The 23929-nt window shown below is 35.7% G+C and overlaps 2 protein-coding genes and 1 non-coding gene across 3 annotated transcripts; all 3 read right to left on the reverse strand.

Annotated features, from left to right (window-relative positions):
• Positions 1-483: 483 nt before the first annotated feature.
• Positions 484-557, reverse strand: Trnay-gua (transfer RNA tyrosine (anticodon GUA)). The gene has a single exon. It is a non-coding gene; the product is annotated as a tRNA-Tyr (tRNA).
• A 6572-nt stretch (positions 558-7129) lies between these two features.
• LOC126973718 (SUN domain-containing protein 3-like) lies at positions 7130-12263 on the reverse strand. The gene is made up of 4 exons (XM_050821049.1): positions 11970-12263; positions 10582-10737; positions 9155-9441; positions 7130-7629 (listed from the first exon to the last, which is right to left on the reverse strand). The coding sequence occupies exons 1-4, from the start codon at positions 12153-12155 to the stop codon at positions 7332-7334; spliced, it is 927 nt and encodes a 308-aa protein (XP_050677006.1). The 5' UTR covers positions 12156-12263; the 3' UTR covers positions 7130-7331.
• Positions 12264-14326: 2063 nt separating this feature from the next.
• Positions 14327-23102, reverse strand: LOC126973706 (eukaryotic translation initiation factor 3 subunit M). Its single transcript, XM_050821035.1, has 7 exons — positions 22903-23102; positions 22522-22701; positions 21102-21196; positions 19863-20078; positions 19005-19270; positions 17918-18061; positions 14327-16203 (listed from the first exon to the last, which is right to left on the reverse strand). The coding sequence occupies exons 1-7, from the start codon at positions 22945-22947 to the stop codon at positions 15995-15997; spliced, it is 1155 nt and encodes a 384-aa protein (XP_050676992.1). The 5' UTR covers positions 22948-23102; the 3' UTR covers positions 14327-15994.
• Positions 23103-23929: the final 827 nt, after the last annotated feature.

Here is a 23929-nt window from a genome sequence, read left to right on the forward strand (position 1 = left end):
TTTTAGTATGCGTGAATTTCTTACGGCCGTTCCCAATATACTATCTACAGATAGAGATAAATCACTACCTTCTACTGTCAGTAATTAGCTGTCAATAATCTGAAGCTGTCCCAATATACCCGATAAGTAATTCTTATCGCCTTATATTGGGACGCGTGAATTGAAAATTCTATACAAACTTCTATCGCTGGTAAGCTATTACGTCGTCCCATTGACAGGCAGCGTGTACGGATAAGGTGAGTTACCGTCGATATTGGGACAGAAAAGTCAACGATAGTTACGATTTCAATCTCAAGTAAGAGATAGACTGAATATTGGGAACGGCTGTTAACTATTTTAAGCAATTCACATTCTAACTATTTTAAGGTTAGTTCTAAAGTCAAATTTTTTTCAAAGTTTTCACAACTGTCATAGTCTATCTTGAAGTAGGTATAAATGATCTAAGTATTTGTCCACAAATAAAATTTGAATAACAACATTTTATGAACGATGCGGGATTCGAACCCACGACCTCAGGCGTTACGTGCCGGTGCTCTAACCAACTGAGCTAACCGTTCGAGTACCGCCTCGTTATAAAATTCTGTTTGGTTTGTTCAACTCTCAGGTTGCGGCTTCAAAATGTTGTTTTTCAAATTTTATTTGTGTAATAATCCTAGAAGTGAGGGTTATCACTTTAAAAACATAACATATTGCCAAGTATTTGTGTTTCATTTTAACGTTATAATGTAAGTGCCTACAATTTTACGTGTACTAACATGTAACGAAACGAATAACAATATAAGTACTATATTGACATTAAAGTATTGGTTGTATCGCGTGCAGAATGTATGTTTGTCGAAACATTACAATAAAATGAAAGGGTAGAATGACAACAAGCACCTTTCTGCCCGGAGGCACTGAACTGAGTTGCAATGACTTGTAATTCTAATGTTTTCATCGTTTAAATCCTATTTCCTCAAGGCGAAATTCATCTAACTCACTGAAGCGCGTATAAGCATCTAATAGAGAACGGATACACAAAGAATAGACTAAACAATACTTTTGGAAACTATTTAAAAAGCGTCCCCAGACAACTCCTACACGTTAAACATCTGACGGTTGGTGCAAGTTATAAGCCGATGCTTTTTTTATTTTAGAAAACAAGGTGGTAGTTTCTTTTTCTGCAGTGTTGTTTCGCTTAATTGAAAAGTGCAGTTTACTTTATAATATGATGCTATAGTTTGTATAAATTTTAATAACACTTTGAACAATTTTGTAAAATCAAGCAGGCAGTATACGAGTCTACTCGAAATCAAGCTGTCAAATCGACTGACGGAAAAATAATTATAAATTATTTAGTGACTCATTCATTGATGACTGATATAATATTAGTAATATAAGATGTAAAAGAAACTTAAAGTATATATTTTGTATATCAACTCATTAATAATAAGCAGATATGATTATTTCACATTATGAACCCAAAAATGTCTTATATTTCAATAAAGATAACTTACTGTAGATGTTATAGGTAGTAGGTACCTTGGCAAATTTTGATTCTTTTGTGCATTGATAATTTTACTGTGATATCAGTGAATATCGATCAGTCTTCGTGAAAGACATAGGTAAAATCTATACATATATATTTATATAGTATAGTATACTGTATAAATATGTAACCTGCCTGTAATTACATTGTTTTTGAGAAACTTTGTAATGAATAAACGTTGAATGACTGAAACTTCAATTCAATTCTACTTTTTTAAATGTCTGTCTGCTTGTCTGTATTTCCTTTTATAATAAAAGAACCTTTTTTTATGAAAATAAGGGACCGAGACGAGCCGGACCTTCAGCTGATGGTAATTGAAACGCCCTGCCCATTACAATGCAGTGCCACTCAGGATTCTTGAAAGACCCACAAATGTTGAGCAGCACTACAACTGCGCTCGTCACCTTGAGACATAATATGTTGTCTCATTTACCCAGTAATTTCACTAGCTACGGCGCCCTTCAGACCGAAACACTGTAATGCTTACACATTACTGCTTCACGGCAGAAATAGGCGCCATTGTGGTACCCATAATCTAGCCAGCATCCTGTGCAAAGGAGGCTCCCACTTTGTGTGCTTGCATTGCTCAAAATAGAGCAATGCAAGCACACTAACAGTCACAACTAACACAATAAACAGTCAAACTCAATTTTTTTCGACGTTTTCACGGCTTTCACAGTCTATCTAGACGTATAAATGATCTGAGCGTTTTAGTACACAAATAATAAGATCTCGAATGAAAAAATACTAATAGAAAGAATTTAGTTAAATCGCTCTATCTTCCATTTTGCGCCCGGACACGGAAACAAACAGTAGTCTGAAGCGAGTAGCAATATCTTTTAGAGTGCAACTACACAGTCAAGCATAAAACACGGCCGGTAATCCTTCACTGCGACAAACCTTTCACGAGCGATAGCCTAGAAATATTTGTTCAATATTTTGGCGGATGATCCATTGTACCCTTTATGCAGTTACGTTTTACAAACCCGTTTACAATAAGTACAGGAAATCATTATAGGCTTTTTTATGTTGAAGCCATGTTAAATCGTGGGTTCCATTCCCGCTGTGATCTTAGATGCAAACTCTTTGAGCTATGTTATGTTTGTGTTAAAAACTCGATTGAATTTTGGACTTGAAAATCATTTAGATCTGAAGAGCGACCTTCTTACGTCAATTTACTTTTGCGTGAGCCCAGTTAGATGAATCACTTAATTCACAGTTATTTATTATTTCTATTGGAGCTCTACTAGTCATTAAAACATACGTCAGTATCTCAAAGATTGAATGTATTGTGATATTCTTTTGTTCTTCTTGAAGTCGTTCAAATAGTTCAACCTACCCTAATTAACTTTGGATAACTTTACTTAAACCTAAAGAACACGTTAGAAACGGCACTGCAAATGAGCAGGGTGATCACTTACCATCGGGTGGACGTCTCATAAAAAAACTGTATATTATTAAAAACAAATATATTAAATTAAATTTTACAAAATCGCCAAACGAAGTTCAGCCATTTTGTTAACGTGGCATTCAACGATTGGCCGTTTCATTAATAGACGGCTAGTTGTGAAATGCGTAAATATGGACCCACGCAGTTTTAAAATATAATTATGTAATTGTAACAAATAAATAACAAATAAATTTAATCCTACAAAAGAAATTATAAAATCACTTTCATCCGTTTTAAAGTAAAACTTGTATTACATCGCCTCAAATTATTTCGCCCATCTATCGCATGTCGCATTGTATGATTTATTTCAACTAAGTACTGCTTTCCAGTCCGCCGTCTAAGACGCCAGATTTAAGCTCTGGGTCCCGAGAGGGAGAGAAGGTTCGAATCCCACACCTGACAAAGATTTTTCTTATTACATTATATTTTTAATTTTATGAATATGTTAAGTTTTAAAAGGTGTTTCAAAGACGATACGACGTAGGTACTTTCAAAAAAAAGCGCGTACACCTTCCTTAAAAGCCGGCAACACTCCTGTGATTCCTCTGGTTGCAAGAGAATGTAGGCGGCGGTGATCACAACACCAGGTTACCCGTACGCTCGTTTGTCCTCCTTTTCCATAGAAAAAATCATAATATATATTTTTTTTCAATGCTGATATTAATATGTTATTTTGTAAAAAAATTCACTTGCATGGTGGTTTCGTAAAATAGCACAATTGCTTTTTTCATTTGCTCCAGTTTATTTACTTACGTAAGTTAAGTAGACGAACAAACAGAATGATCTGGACACAATCGTCGATCATTAATCCTCGTCATGCAGAGGCTACCAGAAACCTTCGAGCTAAGAACACATCATTAATATTATAGTGCTTGTAGGCGGTGCCGGTGAAAGGATAAATTTCATGGATCCACTCCTATCCTTTATAAGTCTTATTTGTCGCAAAAGAATTCTCATATTCAATACGAAAGAATAGACTATTTGCTTCAATAAGCAAACACGACCATTAATTATTATAATGTGACATAATGACAAAGTTTGCAGGTTCTTTGTGATGCGATTTAATTACCTTTCTGTTCTAGACATAATCAAATATTGCGTGAATTATTAGTTTCTACTTTCATAAATTTTGTAAAAATAGTCATATTTGGACACTTCGTTCATGAAAAAGAAACCTAACCTAACCTAACTTTTTTTTTACGTGTGGAAACCCCCACGGGCCGTCACCCCACCGTGGTTTTCGGTAGGGTGGTGTGTCGGAATCGAACCGACTAAAACCACACGGTGTACCATACCGCGCCTTTGTAGGAGGAGTCCGGGAACAGCAACCTAACCTAACCTAACCTAACCAGTAACGCAGAGGCTATTGCCGCGAGCGCCACGGTTCTAGGCCGCTCCACGCTCATTAAATCGTACGGGTGGGTTAATTTTCACCTACGATACCGCGCCTACCCTCAAAATGTGCGTTAACTCCTACCTATCCAATGATATATATATCAAAACTATTTACCCAAATGTACAGTGAAAAAACGACCAAAATAGTGCCAGTGGAAATTATTTCACCATAAAAATTATTCTTTCTATCATTTACCGGTTCGAAAAAGTTGAGCTTTAATGAAAAGAAGTGGCAAGCAAATCATTGCTTTTAAACGCAACACGTTTTTAAATAATTATTTACAGCATTGTTAAACAAATTATTTTAAGAAAAATCTATGCGATCCAACAAAAGAATTTGAGCGTTACTCGAGTAAGTAAACAAAAAAATATGTAAATTCAATTTAAAAAAATGTACGAGGATTCTATAAAAAATCAACTTTCTGAGATAAAAATAAAAATAAAGCAATAAATATATTAAAAAAAAAACTTTAAAAACTGGAAACAGATTTCTTAATACCAGGATTTGGTTTTCATCTTATCCTTCGGCTGCGGATCCCGAAAAATCCGGAAAAACGTATGGTTGAGAAAAGTATAACCGACAAACTTATAAGGATGAATTTTAATCTTACTATTCAAATATTACTTGATTTCAGCTCTGTGGATACATTATAACTTACAGAATATTGGAAAAAGCTGTTTACGCCCCTAACACTGGAATGTTTAATTTGATCCAAACCATTCGATCCGATTCCGAGACAAAAGTTCCAAAAATTGCTCGTTTAATAATATATTATTAACTGAACTTTCTAGGCATGTAAGTAATAAACCAGAGACACACACGCTTGTATAAAAAGCCGAGTTGCATCCAGAACTGTCAAGCTGTAATTTATTTGCTTAACGATGCATTATCCTTTCACGTATTCGGCACAAAGATCGGTCACAAACTCAACCCATTAACCGGCCGGAGCGTGGCGGGACATCATGATCACTCTGTCCATGTTAATTTATGTTCTTTGTGTCATTGTGCTCGTCACAAAAGACACATTTTATTGCATTCGGCTGCTGGGCACTGGACACCCAGATTAACATCGTTTGGTTATGGCTTTCACCCGTTTTGTGCAAGAACACAATGGATACAACTCACCAATGCACCTGGCGGTAATGGATTTAAACTGGACATTAACCGTCAAAAAAAGCTAGTAGTTTTTTCATGTTGTGGAAAGTAAAAGATGCACATGATATAAGTAGGTAGCACTTTTCAAATCCAAATATTTTTATTCAAAATAGTATTCAATATCACTTATTGAGAGTCAAAAACTACCACCCAATCGAGCATCAATAAAAGATCATTTGAGCTTGACTTCATTGTTTGTGTAAGGATGCTTCGTGAACATGATGGTCGTGATTACTGTCACAATTAGTAATTGCATAGGGATGACGTCTATCTTTTCAGGGAATGAAATCAAAATGGTGTATTTGACGTCAATGAGGAGGTAAGCAGGTTAGATTCTCATACCAGGCTTCATCATGCTCGCTTAAATGTCATTGCTTGCGGATTTGTAATGGGACGGGTTCAGGGCATTGTCTTTTTCGAAATATGTTCGAGGGAAGCGATGGCTGGCCCATGCCTCATGCTCTTTGCCATTACTTGCGGTGGCCGGATGACTCTGTTATCAAGAAGCCTGGTAACTTGTTCAATTTTATATGAATATATTTTATATAACCATAACTTATTTATATTATTGCGGCCGGTTAGTTTATGAAATTAAAGTGAAAAAAAAATCTTTTTCTAATTGTATATTAAACAGTTTTACAGATATCATGTAAAATTACGTTGTATGCTATAAGTAGGTACTCTTATTTATGAGAGGTTTAAATTAATAAATCGATATTAATTATAGACTTACAATATACTAGTGTATAGATAGAAAATTGATACTATTGATACTGTAACCGATTTCGATTCACAAGTCGTAAACAGTCAGCCACGGTCTAAATAAGCTCCTTAGTACTTTAAATACTAAACCACTCGCTAACGCACACATAGAAAATTTTAAATTGGTCTGTCATTGTCGGGCAGTTAGTTCGTTAGACAAACAAAATGTGCAAGAGATAAGAATATCTGTAACGGAGATACAGGAAGATAGAAAAGGAAAGCGAACCTAATGTTACTGTAACCGATTTCAATGGACAAGTTGTAAATAGTCAGCCTGCGAGAACGGAAATGAGAAGATCTGTAGGAGAACCAACGACATAGCCCAGATGGGTGCTGAACTGAAGTCGCAGTGGGAAGGGCACATAGACGGACAGAAGGCCGTTGGGGCAGTAAAGTCCTCGAATGGCGACCACGTACCGGAAGACGCAGTGTTGGTAGGCAACAAGATGGACCGACGATTTGGTCAAGATCGCCGGAGTTGGTTGGATGTGGGCAGCGCAGGACTGATCGTCATGGCTATCTTTGGGGGAGGCTTTTGTCTAACAGTGGACGTCTTCCAGCTAAAATGATGAAACAGACAGCCACGGTTTGCATTAGCTCCTTAATATTAACCCTCTAGCTAACGCACATTTTCACAAATCAAAATTCGCCTGCCTTTATCGGGCATTTCGTCTATAAGCTAGTATATTTTAAGGCTATGATATATTTTTTTTATGAAAATAAGGGACGAGACGAGCAGGACGTTCAGCTGATGGTAATTGATACGCTCTGCCCATTACAATGCAGTGCCGCTCAAGATTATTGAAAAACCCAAAAATTTCAGAATTTTTCGGCACTACAACTGCGCTCGTCACCTTGAGACATAAGATGTCAAGTCCCATTGCCCAGTAATTTCGCTAGCTATGGCGCCCTTCAGACCGAAACACAATAATGCATACAGATTACTGCTTCGCGGCAGAAATAGGCGCCGTTGTGGTATCCATAATCTAGCCGGCGCCCGGTGCAAAGGAGCCTCCCACTGGTAAATGATATACGAGTTGTTATTCCTTGTCAATTTGAAGATAGTCTTCTTCCTTGAATGTTTTCAGAGGTTGTTTCTGAACAAGTTCTCCGTGTACCCGCACCCGATACACACAAGTGTACACCGAATGGCCCCAGTTGGAAATAACTTTAATTCGAACCAAGTCGAATCCTTTGTTGGACGGATGTTTCACGTCAAAGTACTGTATCGGTTTGCCGTCTTTATTGTACTCAAATGTGCCAAAATCGTGCGGGTACACGTCGCGACGATACTCCAGACCTTCCATTTGAAAGAGACGTGGTGCTGACGAGATTTCTCTGAGGAAATAAAATTAAAATTAGAAGTATTAAGACTCCTATATTTAAGAATTAATATTTATTTAAAAAAAGTTCTGATTTATCACGAAAATATCTCACCAAAGGTTAGATCTTAGATCATTTATACTAGATAATGTATAGGTAGAGTTTGTTGCTGTTAGACAACCGATAAAAACAGGCCAGGAATATTAGTTTAGTGTGCGTGACAAGCTACATCTTACACTCGCGATTTGTATGACTCTTTATGTTAGTGTGCGTGAATTGCTCAAAGTAGAGGTTAGTTCAGGTGTCACAGTCTTTCTAGACATTTAAATGATCTAAAGGTTAGATAATTTACTATTATTTACAGGTAAAGGTACCTACCCTTTGCAATATTTATATTAAAAAAATTAGTCAATATTTCATATATGAACACTTTAAACTGTGCGCATCAACATAATAAATTTCTAATGCAAATTATATTAAGACTTAATTATTGACAACGCTGAGATATGTAGGTAATGTATTTGTTAATCATTTGTTAATCAATAAAAAAATACAGTCATTTCTTTATAAATATTCGCAATTCCATCACAGTGATAAAAAATACTATTATTTACCGAAAATAAGAAACGCCAACTTAGAAAGGAAACATGTCGTAAACTTAGTAGAAACATGTCGTAAACTTCAAAAAACAAACGTTTAAAACTATTTGAACAATTAGTTATAGGTAACACTGTTTGTATGATTGTTTTTTGTCCTAAATAAAATAAAATAAATAATATTTTTTTTGTCCTCCAATAACTATGACTGCCATATTTAAAGGAGCGCTTCTGTCCATACACAACTACAATTAATCTGTTTGTTTTTGAAGTTATACTTCTTTAGGCGCGTTATAAAAAAATGATAAGAGTGAAATTATCAGATGCGCGCGCATCACTGTAACACAAAAGTAACACTTGAAGTTGGTTCCTAAAATTTTCTGACGTTTGCGTCATTCATTATTTTTTTGTGGTTTCTTCGTAAATTATTAGCACAGGCAAAGGGTTCAAGCACATACAGCCGTATTCATTATTTAATAATTAATTATTGTCAAAGCGATCTTTGGAAATTTTTTACATAATTGTTCATTCTGAAAACGTAGAATAGCACGAGGAATAAATCTTTTTAATGGTTCTGCTTCGTTAGGTCAAAGAAGTATAACTTCTTGCGTGCATACATAAGTAGGTACAGAAACACTTTTTTATTTATTTTTTATACAAATTATTTGAGTTTTCTTTAGTGTTAATTCCGCCAATATTTGTCTTTAAACAATTCGACACGTGTTTCGCCTCTACACGAGGCATCCTCAGGACGTGTTGTCTCGCCAAAATCTGGCACGAGATTCAAAAGTTTGAGTTTGTATAATTATGGATTTCCGCAAAGTAACGCCTACTTCAATAAATTTTCTTTAATTTTCATACTTTAAGGAATTGTATATAGATACAGAAGATCCTCGGAGCAATCATAAATTTAAAAGATTCAGAAAACTACTTTTTAGACTTACTTTGTTGGGGATATTTGAGGCGATATATGTTCTAAGCTAACTCCGGTTACACGAACATTTCCCAGTAGCCGAATGGTGACTTCGCCGCTGGGTCCTTTGAACGCCCAACATTCTCCAGGCAGAGCGCCGGGTCGGATGACGGTGGTAGCGCCCAGGCATTCCCGACACATGAAGGCACTGAGCGCGTAAAGTGCCCAGCTTATTGGGGACTCGTATATAAAATGCTCGATAGTGTCTCCGGTGTCTATCACTCTACCTCCCGCAGTCTCCAAAGCGTAGTCTACGACCTAGGGGATATATACAAATTAATCAATTTTTTATTGAGAAGAACTAGATAGTAAAGTGCACTAAATGGTTATTTTCATTATTATAACACAAGAAATAAGGAATTGCTTGTAACGAATTCTAGTAGGTTTCATAAGATAGATAATAGCTTTAAGGGTAAATGTAGGTATACACTTTCACATTAAAGTCCCGGCCACTGTTCAGGCATTATCTATAAATAAATTTAAATGTTTTATTTAAAAAAATTACTCTATCGTAAATCCTACTACTCCAAAGTTCTACGCGCTCGTACAGGGACTAGCTGATATTATTATTTTACAGCAAAAACTTTGTTATAATTGTATATTTGATTTAAAAGAACGCAAAAAAATCTTCTTGCGCCATTTCATCTCTGTGAGAGCGTCATTTGTTTACAAAGCCGTGGTGGTGTTTTACCTGACATCAAAAAATATTCTAAAGCAATCAATTTTGAGAAAATAAATGCCTTTTATGCCAACTCATACTTTCAATGATCTCAGACACTGCATGTTCTCCTATCTAATCTATGTAAAGAACTAGACAAAAATAGAGGAAAACTACCTCGTAGCTGAGGTATGGGTAGATATTACAAGCACCACCTACTTTCGTCATTTTCCTGCAATCTTAACCCTGCTGATTAAAAGATTCCCCCTGCAATGTATTAATTATAAGAAATATTAAGAATGAAATTGTAAAATGGGATTATAATTATAGTTACCATAATCATTTTGATGTTAAAAACCATATCAGAAACGTTTCCCTCTTATTCAAATTAAAATATTTCCAAAGAGGATTAAAAAGTAACTTATTGAACGTCAAAAACTACCACCCATTAGAAATAGTATGCTTCAGACTTAAGAAGAAGTTTAAAGTAAATACATAGACCTTAATGCGTAAAATAGATACTTAGCGAATCATTCTTTTTGCTGGCTGGGACATGCACCTACTATAGAGCAAAAAGCCACACGCTTTTACGCGTTTCATACTAAACTAAGTTTCAATTTTTACTCAGGCAGTCCGGCCTCTTATTACGTAGTATTTACATCCTCTTTGGTAAACATGACTTTCAAAGAGCTTCACATATTAGCATATTATTTTTATTTTAGTTTGAAGCTACTACCAACCTGTCTGTCGTAATTGTTCAGGTCTAGGGCGCGTTTTGGTTGGTGTTGAGGAGGTCCCAGCGCATCTTTGGCACGATCTGCCGCAGCCGCCACAGCAGGTAGGGCTGATGCTATATGATCCATTTCAAATTGCAATTGTTCGTGCTTGCGATTTATCTGAATAGTTTTAATAAGTTTTGAGTAATCAACCACTCATATCTGTAAGAGCAGCCACACAATGTGCTCTGTGCTTCCCCTGGGCATAAAAAGAATAGTGAAGTGCCAAACCCAAAGGTGTCGTAAAAGGCGACTAAGGGCATTTAGCAGTGGGAGGCTCCTTAGCACAGGATGCTGGCTACATTATGGGTTCCACAACGGCTGTCATATTTTACATTGACATACAGGAGACCCCTCAAGCAGTCACCAGAATGACAAGTGTTGATGTGCACACTTGTCGACCTATAGAATTACTCCACAAGCGGCTTGCGTTATACAAAGAAGAATCCCATGGTTTCGGGGTGTGGATATGATAAGATAACGCTAGCAGTGACAAATCTGTTAAAAAACAATGTAAATGCATTGCCACTTAGATAATTTATGCGGCAAGAGAGAGACTTTACTTTTAGGCAACGCATGACAACAGGCCAAGTTTATTACATTCGTGTGTATGAAAAACTACATCTTATAGCCTAAAACACATGATCGGATTTAGTACGGCCGAACCATCAACACGGTCGGGTAGCGGTACATATTCGATGGTATGTCGTATTATCCATCGCACAAAATTATTATTATTACCGTCAGACCGTACCGAGTACGACAACGGACCAATCCGACCATGTGTTTAGGCTATTACACTCGCGATACGTAAGTCACTTTGTTTTAGTGCGTTGCTGAGAATAAGGCTAACAGTTCGCCGCATTTATCCGACGTATTCACAGCTATCACAGTCTATCAAGACGTATCAATTATCTATCGATCTAGCATTCCTAATAATCAAAATGAACCTTCAGTGAAGAGGTCCAATACAATCCGCTCCAGAAACTTAACTTGTTACCAAGTTGGTTACCAAAAAGAAGGCTCAGCTTATGCTCATTTCAGATTCGGTTTTGTGCCGAAAAATAAGCGTCCCATACTGTATTGATGATTGAAGGGAAAGTCAAGACGAAAGATAGGCATACGCATAGCTCTAACAAATGTGCAGTCTGGAGGCCTATCTTCAACGAGCGGTATGAAGATCTACGTAAGCACTGGGGAGCCGGACTGCTTGGCAAGAAGTGGAAACACACATTACCAAGCTTGAAAAGGTTGCTAAAGCTAGAGAACTGGCACAAAAACAGGGCTAAGCCAATAAAACCTATGTTATAAAAAGAAATCAAGAACGTTCAAATTTTATCTGTTTTGCTTACCTCAGAAAGACCATGCGACAGTTGATTAATAATATGCTTAATATCTGAAAAATCTCCATTAACAATTTCGTGGGGAGTTAATAAATATGAGTAGACTTGAAAACCAAGGAGTAATGACAGAACTACACAGACGAAAGACTTGAATGCGCCTCGCAAAAATGTATCTTGCTCGTCATCATAATCCATTTGACTTATATTTTAAATTGCTTATACTTAATATGTTAACTAGCTCTGTTACTGAAAGGAACATTTATTGGTTTCAGTAAGATACACTGTTTTGATTGGCTTCATTTTTGTGTCCATTCGTGACGTAAATGTGATTGATAGAAATAGGAAAACCACAGACAGTATAAACTTAGATACTAGCATGTATGTAGTATGTATTTACCCGTCTGTACAGGTTTGATTTCATTTGCTCATGGTCGCTCAGGGTCAATGGAGAGGGCTATGCTCGGAGAATCAGAAATGAGGAGATCCGTAGTCTCCAACGGATCCACATTTAGTTCTCACCAAAGTTATCCACATAGCCCAAATGACTGCGAAACTGAAGTGGCAGTGGGCAGAGCACATAGTTCGACGGACAGATGGCCCTCCACAAGGTGGACCGACGATCTGGCCAAGATCGCCGGAATACGTTGGATGAGGGCAGCGCAGGACCGATCGTCGTGGTAATCTTTGGGGGAGGCCTTTGTCCAGCAGTGGTTGTCTTTCGGCTTATGATGGTGACAGGTTTGATTTGTCTGTGTATCTATATAGGTCTAAGGTATTACGGTTCTTATTTAAAAATATATATACTAATAAACACCACAAAGCTTCTCGAACTATTTCATACCTTTGCGGCGTGGCGGTCTTCTAAATCCTATCTAATAGAAAATCCTTGGATACATCCAGTTTCCAGTACGTAGGTATATGGTGAATTGGTCTCAGAGATTCAATGACGTTCTATATACACAATATATGGACATCATTCGCAGTCTGATACCGGAACGGCAAGTGTGCATAAAGACAATGTAAGCTGTTGACGGGTGTCAACTGTCACTGTCAGAATAAAACCAAAACTGAATAAATGCTTTACATTGCTGCTTATTGACTAGTGCCTTGTGAACGGCTGGATCACTTGGCGCTGCGAAGAGACGTCGCTTCATTGTGTGTTTTCTACCGCATCTATCACGGGGAGTGTTCCAAAGAGTTGTTTCACCTGATTCCTCCCGCTAAATTCCACCTTCGCACGACACGCCACAAATTAGGATATCATCCCATCTGGATGTGTGGCGGTCCTCCACAGTGCGGTTTTCAAGGAGATTTCTACCACGTACTACAAAGCTGTGGAATGAGCTTTCTTGTGCGGTGTTTCCGGGTACGCCGTGGGTACCTTCAAAACAAGCGCGTAGCGGCAATGCTCCTGTGATTCCTCTGGTGTTGCAAGAGAAGTTGGGCGGCGGTGGTCTTTTAACACCAGGTCACCTGCACGCTCGTTTGTCCTCCTTTTCCGTAAAAACCCATATTTTAAACTACTGGAGTAAATGCGGCCTATAGATATAGCTGTCGAAGCTGTAATGATGTTGAAAGTGTAAGGACGGCGTGATTTGTCTATTCCACTGACCTGTATAAATACCACTGGACAAGCTGTTCCATATGTTTGACAGCAAATTTTTTGTGCGTTTGAAGCGCCACTCACGAGCGTCCAGAGAACTTATTTTGACGTATAATACAAATGGCTGCGAAGGAACGTACTATACTCTGAAGTATTTTTGGATTTTTATTTCGTTAATTTTCCGTGTTATTTACACTTCAAGAATCAACGTAATAATCTATGTTTGATGTTTGCGAAGGTTGTCATCACTAGTTTAAGTAATGCATACTCTCACTACATGGCCAACAGCGCTAAAATGGCGAATATCAAACAGGCACAAAAGCACTTTGACAGCCGCCAGTCCAGTATATTATAGTAGAGATCACTACTATGTATAAAACGTCATTGCATAGACTAGATAACGATTTTGTTACATCTGTATACATAAAAAGCGCTAGGAGCGCTGTATATTTTATCGTATAAATTACCTATTAAGACAATTTACTAAATTAGGCGTTATTATAAAATCGATGATTATTTTAGTGTAATGAACAAATATCCTGAATTCCGCTAAGTTTTGTTACTCTAATGCTGAATGTACCACCGCCTGGAACGAGAGTCTCTCTGGAGAGAGAGTTAACTCCTGGGGATGCCTCGTGTAGGGGCATAAAATGTGTTAAATTGTTTTCACATACTAACCCGGTCGTTCAGTTAACAGTTCGGCAAAAGCCGATTCTTCCGAGCCGATAAAATATGTTACACGTAAATTAAAACACTGACACAATATGGCAGAAAGGACTTTATTTAGAAGTTATACAATGGTCAAGTAATTCTATATATTATTTCGACAGACTGTTTTTAATGTGTAAACATAATATAGATCCCGGGATTGGATGTGCAGAAGTCAAAAATTTTGTTTTATTATAAGTACTATACATACCTAATATAATTATCATGCGCATAAAACTGTATATAATTGTAATTTTTATCTGCATTAATATGAAAGGTGTTAGCCTTCTTATAAATAAAACCATATACAGCCTTACTAACAAAAAGTATAATAAATATAAAACTAAACTTGGCATTAAGTTATATAAACGTATAAACCTGTCTGTCTATTGTTCCGCCTTAACTAATTTTGATTTTTAATAACATATGTTTTCCAACGCACGTGCTTATACACCAAGAATATCCAAAATATTGACTATATCGCTGTCAACACTGTCAATGCAATGTTATTTCTCATCCTGTGCCACTAAATAAATTAAAAAAAATATATAATTCTGAACTTTTGCGAATGTCAAGTAGCCTTGCATATAAACGCGGGAAACGTTATACGTCCGAATAAACCAATCATAAGCAAACATTTTGCGTATAAGTTTTTTCTCAGTATTGCATAAAGTAAAGGTTTATTCTCAGATATAACTTTATGCCAATTGCATTTGTTGGGCCGATAGTGTAGAAAGTGAGAAAAGAGGAAGGTGGAGACATCTATGAAAGGCGATGTCTTACTGGCTTTCGCTTCAACTGTTGATTAGGTTGTTACTCTGTCCAATTACTGTTTGAATATTACTCATTATGTCATTATTCGTAATTCATTCTTATAAGCTTAGTAAATTGATTATAAATAGTTTTGTAACATTTTTCTTATTACTTTTACAGTTAACTATTTAGATGTTAACTTATTTGTGAATTTTTGTGAGGTGGTACTAAAATTTGCTATGAAAAATCACTTTTAGTTTTAGAATAGTTAGTCTCATTGCTCAAGATCCTTCCCGGATCTATATGTTTCTGGCTATTTCTATTCGTCTGTAACCCTGCTTGCAGAGATATTACGGGAATATTCAATTGAAATGTTCAGGAATTTTTACTGATTTTCGTTTCAAAAATACAAAATGTACAGAGCTATAATTAAAACCCCGCAGTTCCTGCTACTAAGGCTGATTTTCAGAGACACAATGAATTCCGCTAGAATGCTAATTATTGTAGTAAAAAGTTAATAGTGAAAAACAAAAAAAGTACAATTTTGTATATAACTAATCAATCTGAAACAGTAAGATGAAATGTTAACAGACTGTATCAATATTGCCAAAATTTTTTTCTAATATGTTACTTTAATAATTTTCTTTGTTAATCAAATAAACCCTTTTTAAAGTATTAAAATGCGTGCAATTGTTTCAAGGGGACTGCGTGATCGTGAGGTGATCTGGAAATGTCACGAAACGTCGGGTTTACTAAAATAATAATAATGTAACTTTTACGCAAAATCTACTGTAAAGACATAATTAAAATAACACACGTTTTAATCCTTTAAAAAATGTTTTATTTAAATATGATACTTCTACAAAAGTATTTAAAAAGTACATATTGTAACTGTTGTGTTGTATTTTTTTTTAATATGACAGAGTGGTAGTTGTTTCTGAATATCAGCCAGGTGGCGGTGGCGCAGTGTTCAGGGTTTCTGCTGCGTGTACTCGAGCTGCGCCGCGGTCACGGAGCTCATGGACTCGTGCGCCTGCTGCAGGTTGGTCCGCCACAACAGCAGCACGTCCCGCAGGTGCTGCCACTGCGCCCGTCCGAACGTGCGGTGCATGGTGCTCGACACCGTCACCGACCGCTGCGCCTGGTTCATGCGCGCGCGCACCAGCCGCGTCTTCAGCACTGCACATCAAAATATAACATTTTTTATGATAATAAGGGACGAGAAGAGTAGAACGTTCAGCTGATGGTAATTGATACGACCTGCCCATGACACTGCAGTGCCGCTCAGGATTCTTGAAAAACACAAAAATTGTGAGTGGCACTACAATTGCGCTCCTCACCTTGAGACATAAGATGTTAAATCCCATGTGCCCAGTGATTTCACTAGCCACGGCGCCCTTCAGGCCGAAACATAGTAATGTTTACACGTTACTGCTTCACGGCAGAAATAGACATCGTTTGTGGTACCCATAATCTAGCCGGTATCCTTTGCAAAGGAACCTCCCACTGGTAAACTGTTTACTGGTAACATTATAATATACAGGATGCGATCGTTATGACGAGGCGATTATTCCGTAACTATTACAGATATCTCAAAAATTAAAACTGATATCGAAAATACGTTACCTGATCAGTAAAATGACGTCAACAACTTTTTAAAAACCAAACGAGAGAAATACATATTGTTGATATTAAACATACATACATACATACAACATACATTTAGTATGATATTAGTAGAAAGGTTGTAAGTATAGGGGTGTTTAATATCAAAAATTGAGATACTCCTCGTTTCCTTTTAAAAAAGTTATTGATGTCATTTTAATGATTAGGCAACATACTTTAGATATCAGTTTTAAGTTTTTTGATTTCATCCTGTATAACCCCATGTATTGGTACACGGACTTAACTTTGTCATATTAACGACTATGTGCAGTCAGCATTCGTCAGATTGCAAAAAGTACTTTTGATTTTTGATTTTTATCGTCCTGTCGTCACTATGACATCGTTAAGATGGCCGCCAGTCCCCATGCCATCGCACGTGGATTTTACCAAAAAATTACATTTATGTGGCAATCAAACCATTAAATTAGTAGTAGCTATTGAAATTACCCAGTAATTTGACTAGCTACGGCGCCCTTGAAATGATACTTAGCATCTTGTCTCAAGGTGATGAGCGCAATTGTGGTGCCGCTCCGAATTTTTGGGGTTTTTAGGGAAATCCTGAGTGACACTGCATTTTTATGGGAAGCGCGTATCAATTACCATCAGCTGAACGTCCTTCTCATCTCGTCCCTTATTTTAATAAAAAAAATGAAAGATCTGGATTTACTCACAAATTAAATACATTTCAAAGGATTAGAAATACGTGTAATTGAAACTGTATTTTTACATTAGGTTGTTGTGTAAAAGTTACATTTTTATTTTATTTATATTTAACCCGACGTTTCGTGACTGTTTCGGGGGACCACCTTCGCACTACACGCCACAAATAAGGATATCATCCCCACCATCTGGATGTGTGGCGGTCCTCCACAGTGCGGTGTTCAAGGAGTTTTCTTCCTCGTACTACTCAGCTGTGGAATGAGCTTCCTTGTGCGGTGTTTCCGGGTTTCAAAAAAAGCGCGTACACCTTCCTTAAAAGCCGGCAACGCTCTTGTGATTCCTCTGGTGTTGCAAGAGAATGTGGGCGGCGGTGATCACCTAACACCAGGTGACCCGTACGCTCGTTTGTCCTCCCTCCTATTCCATATAAAAAAAAAAAAATACGCAAAACCTAAAGTAAAAACACAGGTTCTATTTACAAGCATTTTAATACTTTGAAATGTATATTATTTAAATGAACACTCGCACTAAACAAAGAAAATACTTCGTAAAGTATTACTAGTTTTACCTTCAATAATAAAAGCCTCGACATCTTTATCTTCAATCTGCAGCTCTGACGTGATCTCATCAAATGTGAGTTCTGGATTTGACTCTGCCATTTGCATGAAGGACAATATCCGCATCTTTTTTATATTTTGATCGTGGTTCAAACCTGGAAATTGAATATATAAAACAATATTCCAATCATGTTTGTTAATATCCATAAACTGTGTCAGGTTTTAAATCTAATTTGTGATACTATCCGCCATACTCATAGTTGTTTAAGGAATACTTAAATAGCTACTTAGTATAGCATTAAAAATGTTCACTCCTATAGTCAGATCCGACCAAAATTTAAAAAATAGAGAAACACAAATTAAGCAAAATCAATTTCGAAAATTTTTTGAAGCTTCCTAAAGACCCTGAAATAATCTTATTTAAGTTGATTATTATTATTATGAAATTACCATTGATGATGGCTATACTAAGTAGGTTTCAATGTGTTGTGGTCTTCCAACTCATACATTACTAATCTGCAACTAATCTAGATTTTGCAACGAAACAATATTGATTTAAAATAACTATTTATACAATTGAAAACATTGAGTTATTTTTACAAGATGACCTTTTATGAGGTAGGTACAGATTTAGGTAAAGAAATCAGCCCTAATGTCACCCAAGGATTCTTTAATAGGTATAAGGAATACTTAAGTTTAAGTATCTTCGGACCTATACTTAAATGGTTCAGGAATGGCTTTGATGTGTAAATATTGAGATTCACATGTCTATTTCTGTATTAATAAATGCAATATTATATATTACTATAATTTCATTTAAATAATAAATCAGTAAATAGTTACAATAAATACAATTCGGTTTAAAAATTTAATGATAGTGCACTCATTTTCTATCTGATGAGGCTGTATATTAGATACATCTTCAAATAAAGTGAGAAGGTTTCCATCGCTATCTGTGGAGGTACAGATCAACTCAAGCATTACCCATAATCTGGCAAGTATCATGTGTGTAGGAGCCTCCCACTGGTGGGAGTTGAGTATACTTTAACGAATAACTTAATTCTATGCATATTACCGTGTAAATAAAATGTAACTAACCTTGAGACTGAACAAACTCCTTATGATTATTATAAAACTGCAGATAACTTGATAATTTCTCAGACACGAATATAGTTAATAGATCATGTATTAATTCTCCCTCCAGGAAGCGCACGGGTTTGAGAGATAATAAAGGATCCAGTAGGAATGAATTAGGGTCTGCCAGTGCTGTAACTATACATTTGATTGCATCTTCTCTTGCGTATGAGGCATTTTCATCTGTATAGGTGCCTAGTAATTCAATCATAACTTTTGATGCAAGTTCACTGGAACAAATAATTTGGGTAAGTACAAAATAAATGTTTAATGTTATAATGATGTGAATACTAATCATGATACAGGATCATTTTTCTTTATCTGTCATGATATATATTCTATTAGCTGACACCCCAGACTGAGCATGTAGTAGCAACATTTCAATTAATTTTTTTAAAATAAAGGTACACTGACATTTTTGTAAATAATGATCTGTTCTGGAAAGTACACCTTCCTTAAAGGCCGGCAACGCTCCTGTGACTCCTCTGGTGTTACAAGAGAATGTGGTTGGCGGTGATCACTTAACACCTGTACACTCATTTGTCCTCCTTTTCCATAAAAAAAAATATAGCATGGTATGTGATGTAAAGAATATTTTAGCTAGTTTTTTTACACCTCACACTTTAATGGAGTTTTAATAAGGATACTAATTCTTTTTAAATATATTAAAGCCTATGTCACCCGGAGATAGTGTAGCTACCCAATAATGAAAGAATTTTACAAATCAGTTAAGTAGTTTCGGAGCCTATTAAACACAAACAAACAAACAATCAAATATTTCCTCTTTATAATATCAGTACAGATATTAGACAAAAAACATACCTATTCTGATCTTTCAAAACTTGATGCAACAATCTGTATAATTTTTGCATTTGTTCGTTGGATGGTGGGCAAGATGCAAACTCCTTCTTCAGCTGTTCCACATTCTTGAAAACCTCTCCAACACCACCAGTCCTGGCTGCAAGCTCTATCACATGATAGTAAACATGATACCGTAACGGAGAGTCCTGCTCCAGATTGTTATATAGCCGCCATAAGCTGCAACAAATTAAAAACATTATGTGATATACAAATTAAATTTGAATACCAACATTACCAGGCAAACTCTATAAGTACAATTATTTCTACGGCTAATATATTATCCTGCATTACCTATACCAAAATATACTATCACTGTATAATATATGAAATAACTCAGACTTTCCAGGAATTAAAATAATGATTATTTTTTACCCAACAAGTAAGGAAACACTATGTTCTTTTTTTAATCCATAGATGGAACTAACATTAAGATTAAAGTTATTTGGGCTCATAGTTGTGTGATCAATTGAAATATGAGGTTTTTATTCATATTGTTAATAAATAACTGTGTTTTTTGATATATGAGATTGATTTTTGGTAAGTTCTTTCAACAGCAACAATATATTATTATGAATCTTAATAGAAAGATTAGATTTTCTTATGGTATTACACTCAAGAAGAATTACAGGACTGTTGCCAGCCCTTTAGGTCGCTATACATGAATTATAATTAAAAGAATAATAATAATATTTATTTTAAAAGAAATAGAACATATACATGAGGAAGGAAGAACATAGACACTAGCTGTAGTCATAGACAATAATAGAGGACCACAGATTACATACATATAGAACAGTACTCGCTTTAAATAAGGTACTCATGTTTTATTGTCAACATGGGTACATCATAACCACAGCACTTTCAAATGGATTTGATGCTTTTTTAGAAATCAGATGGAACTGAAGATGAAAAGGTCTGACTTTCATAAGTCAGTTGTCATAACTGAGCCATTTGAGTATGAGAGATAAAATAAACACATTAGAACTGAAGTGCCAGTTGCACATATTCTGAGTGTACTTATAAAATGATATTTGGCACACTCATCTTTTTACCATCCAAAGAATACAGAGCTCACCTCAGAGTTTCGTCTGGACTGTAGAAAAGCAGAGAGCTCTAATATCATAAAAGAAAGAAATTACATAAACATAACTTTTGAAGTTGAGTTATACTCAGTATAAATAAATATTAAAGTACACTTACGATTGTAAAGCCACGAAACCAAGCTTAGGTCCTGGAGCTTTGCCAAGTCTTTGACTAAAAGCTACAATAAGATTTTCTCCACGCTCCAATGGTATCTGTGAATAATATTTTAAAAAAAATTACAAAAGTAAAAGAAACGTCAGGCTTACTCTTCGAAGTTAAAAATAATTTTATGCTTACAAATTAGAGTTTTTGCATTATTAATTGCTTTTTTAATGCAATTATTCAATTAGGTCTAGATAGCCCCAGATTATAATTTTTTAGTCATACATAAGATCATACCGGAATAGGTTGGATGAGGGCAGAGTGTGATCGATCATCATGCTTCTTGAGATCTTTGGGTGAAGCTTTTGTCCTTCAGTGGATATCTTCCGGCTAATATGATGATGATGATTAGGTCTATTCTAATCTTTTTATTACGGATTTTGCCATAAGAATTTCAGGTTGGGGTAGGTAGTGATGACTACATCATATTATTTGTTTGACATTAATCATTGTCAATTTTCACCACATAACATTTTTGTTTTAATGAGAAACGAGAGCATAGAAGTTATTTATGTATAAGCTTGAGCATTTTACATATTGTTTACACAATGAGTGCAAACTTATGCAACAAAAGAGTATAAATACTATAAATATAATACCTTTGAGTATAAATGATCAATGGTTTTACAGTAGCATTTTATCATCGAAAGAAATAACTGAACTCTATATATTACGAATTTCTTTTTATATTACGAAAATTATTAGGATTGACCGGGTAACAAAAGCGGAGGCCATGAGCAAGACACAAGCACGACCAGCAATTGCTTCCCCAAATAAAGTAATAGGATATACATTATTTTTAATTTAAAAAAAGCAACCGCCCATGACACTTGCTAATGGAGAATTATGTAGGTGAAATAATTTTTTAATGTCCTTGTTACATACAAAAATCTCAAATAAATATCATGTTATAAAAATTTATAAAAAGAGCACAAATAATTCTTGCTACACACTACTACAAACAACATACAGAGTGTTTTTAAAGGCTCTTGAGTCATGTAATGGCCTCTAAGTAAAAACACAGACATATCTATAACATTTTTTTGAATTTAATCCCTTAGAAATAACTTCAAACAAATAGGTATTCTTCCAATAGCATGCCAAATCATTTATAATAATATATGGATATTTTATAATAGAAGGAATGAATACATTCAAAATAAAGAGGAATCAGGACCTTTAAAGGTTTATGCGCTTTTTTTGAAGGAATCTTTCCGGCAACACCTTTTCAATAAGATTTGTATAGATGATTTAATTGGTCTCAAGATGATAAACAATTATAGATAACTTTAATAACTTAATGCATTTAATCATCATGCATTTAATTATTAGTTAGTGTACACACTATAAGAAACTAAAATGCTAGGGTACTTACAGACACCATTATGGACACAATACTGTTCAATATGGCTTCAATATCTGCTTCATTATTCTCCTTGTAGCATATATCACATACACCAACAATTTTGTGCAAGTCGTCCTCAATACCTTTTGGTGATTTTTCTTCTGATATTTCAGCACCAAGGCTTTTGAAATATTTTCTCAACTCCTGCGCCTGCAGTCATATTTAGATTTAAGTATTTAATGAAGCATAGAAAAAAAGGTGCTCATCTTTTTTACCATAGTTGAGGAAAATCAAATTAAAGTTTACATTATATTTTTAACTTCTAATAAGTAGAATTCCATTAAGAAGCTTTAATTATTGTATTTTGTGCTAAAACATATAAAACTTAAGAAGGGTTATGTTGCGTATTACCTGATCTTCTAAGGATATATCCATAAAAACTGCGGGGCCCTGCATTATTACAATTTATATGTTCTTGCCACTGGATTAAATGGACCATTCATATGTCTGTAATATAAGAATTATATTATATTTCCGTGAATATATTTATAACCAAAAATCGTCAATCGCCACAATCACAACTTGGCAAGAGCCAAAGAGGAGTAACTGTTTAATAGGACATCATTACAAAGAGGACTGCATTGGTTGATAATGGTTGGTTGATAATTATTATCAAAGGCAGCGCTCTGCACATTTTGTTAAACGGAGGTCACACACTGAGGTCTGAGTTAGGCATTAGTATAATTTAGAAACAGGGTTATCTATTACCATTTCCCTCATGTGCTCTGAATTTGAGAAATCTGGAGCTAAAGTAGGTCTAGTGCTTGACGAAAGATCTTAGTTAACAGTTCACCTAATTCTAATAAAATAAAACAAAGTAGTGCTTTGCTTGCAGCTTTAGCAAATAATATGTAGTAGAATAAACCTAACGGGGGTCTTTCTTGTAATGGAGTGAGAGAGATAATGTAATATTTTGAAAAATCATTTATATATTCGTCCTTTATTGTACTTTGATATGAGCTGATGGTCTTGTTACTAATGCTCTAAATAAATAAAACTAACTAAAAAAATATATAGTAGCACAAATCTTGGAGTAATAATATAAACTGGAGAGCGAGCACTTTTTACTTGAACACCTTCTAAGTAATGGCACTCTTTCATCAGATACATACACCTAGTAGCGCGATAGAAAGAGCCGACATGCTGCGATTGACTTCAATTTAAATCCATAAATAGCCGTTTTTAGGCTTGAAGTATTGACTTGCTCTATTTCAACTAGCTTCTTGCCAATTTGGCTTAGCCGTCCGGATGATCACGGATTGACAATCGCTCGAGCTTTCGACACCCAGTATTCGGATGCTAGGTGAGGCTATAAGGGAGGTGTTGTCGAAGAGCGGTGATACGACAAATGGTTTTTTTTTGTGGTTGGCTCGCAAAC

Source organism: Leptidea sinapis, chromosome 30, assembly GCF_905404315.1.
Source record: "Leptidea sinapis chromosome 30, ilLepSina1.1, whole genome shotgun sequence".
Lineage (NCBI taxonomy): Eukaryota > Metazoa > Arthropoda > Insecta > Lepidoptera > Pieridae > Leptidea > Leptidea sinapis.

Coding starts and splice junctions, on each gene's coding strand:
- LOC126973706 (XM_050821035.1), bottom strand. CDS start 22,947: ATGCAGGGCCCCGCAGTTTTTATGGATATATCCTTAGAAGATCAG. Junction 22,702..22,902: donor ATATATCCTTAGAAGATCAG/GTAATACGCAAC, acceptor ATATGACTGCAG/GCGCAGGAGTTGAGAAAATA. Junction 18,062..19,004: donor GGAGTTTGTTCAGTCTCAAG/GTTAGTTACATT, acceptor TTCAATTTCCAG/GTTTGAACCACGATCAAAAT.
- LOC126973718 (XM_050821049.1), bottom strand. CDS start 12,155: ATGGATTATGATGACGAGCAAGATACATTTTTGCGAGGCGCATTCAAG. Junction 9,442..10,581: donor TGAACAATTACGACAGACAG/GTTGGTAGTAGC, acceptor TATATCCCCTAG/GTCGTAGACTACGCTTTGGA. Junction 7,630..9,154: donor CCTCAAATATCCCCAACAAA/GTAAGTCTAAAA, acceptor TTATTTCCTCAG/AGAAATCTCGTCAGCACCAC.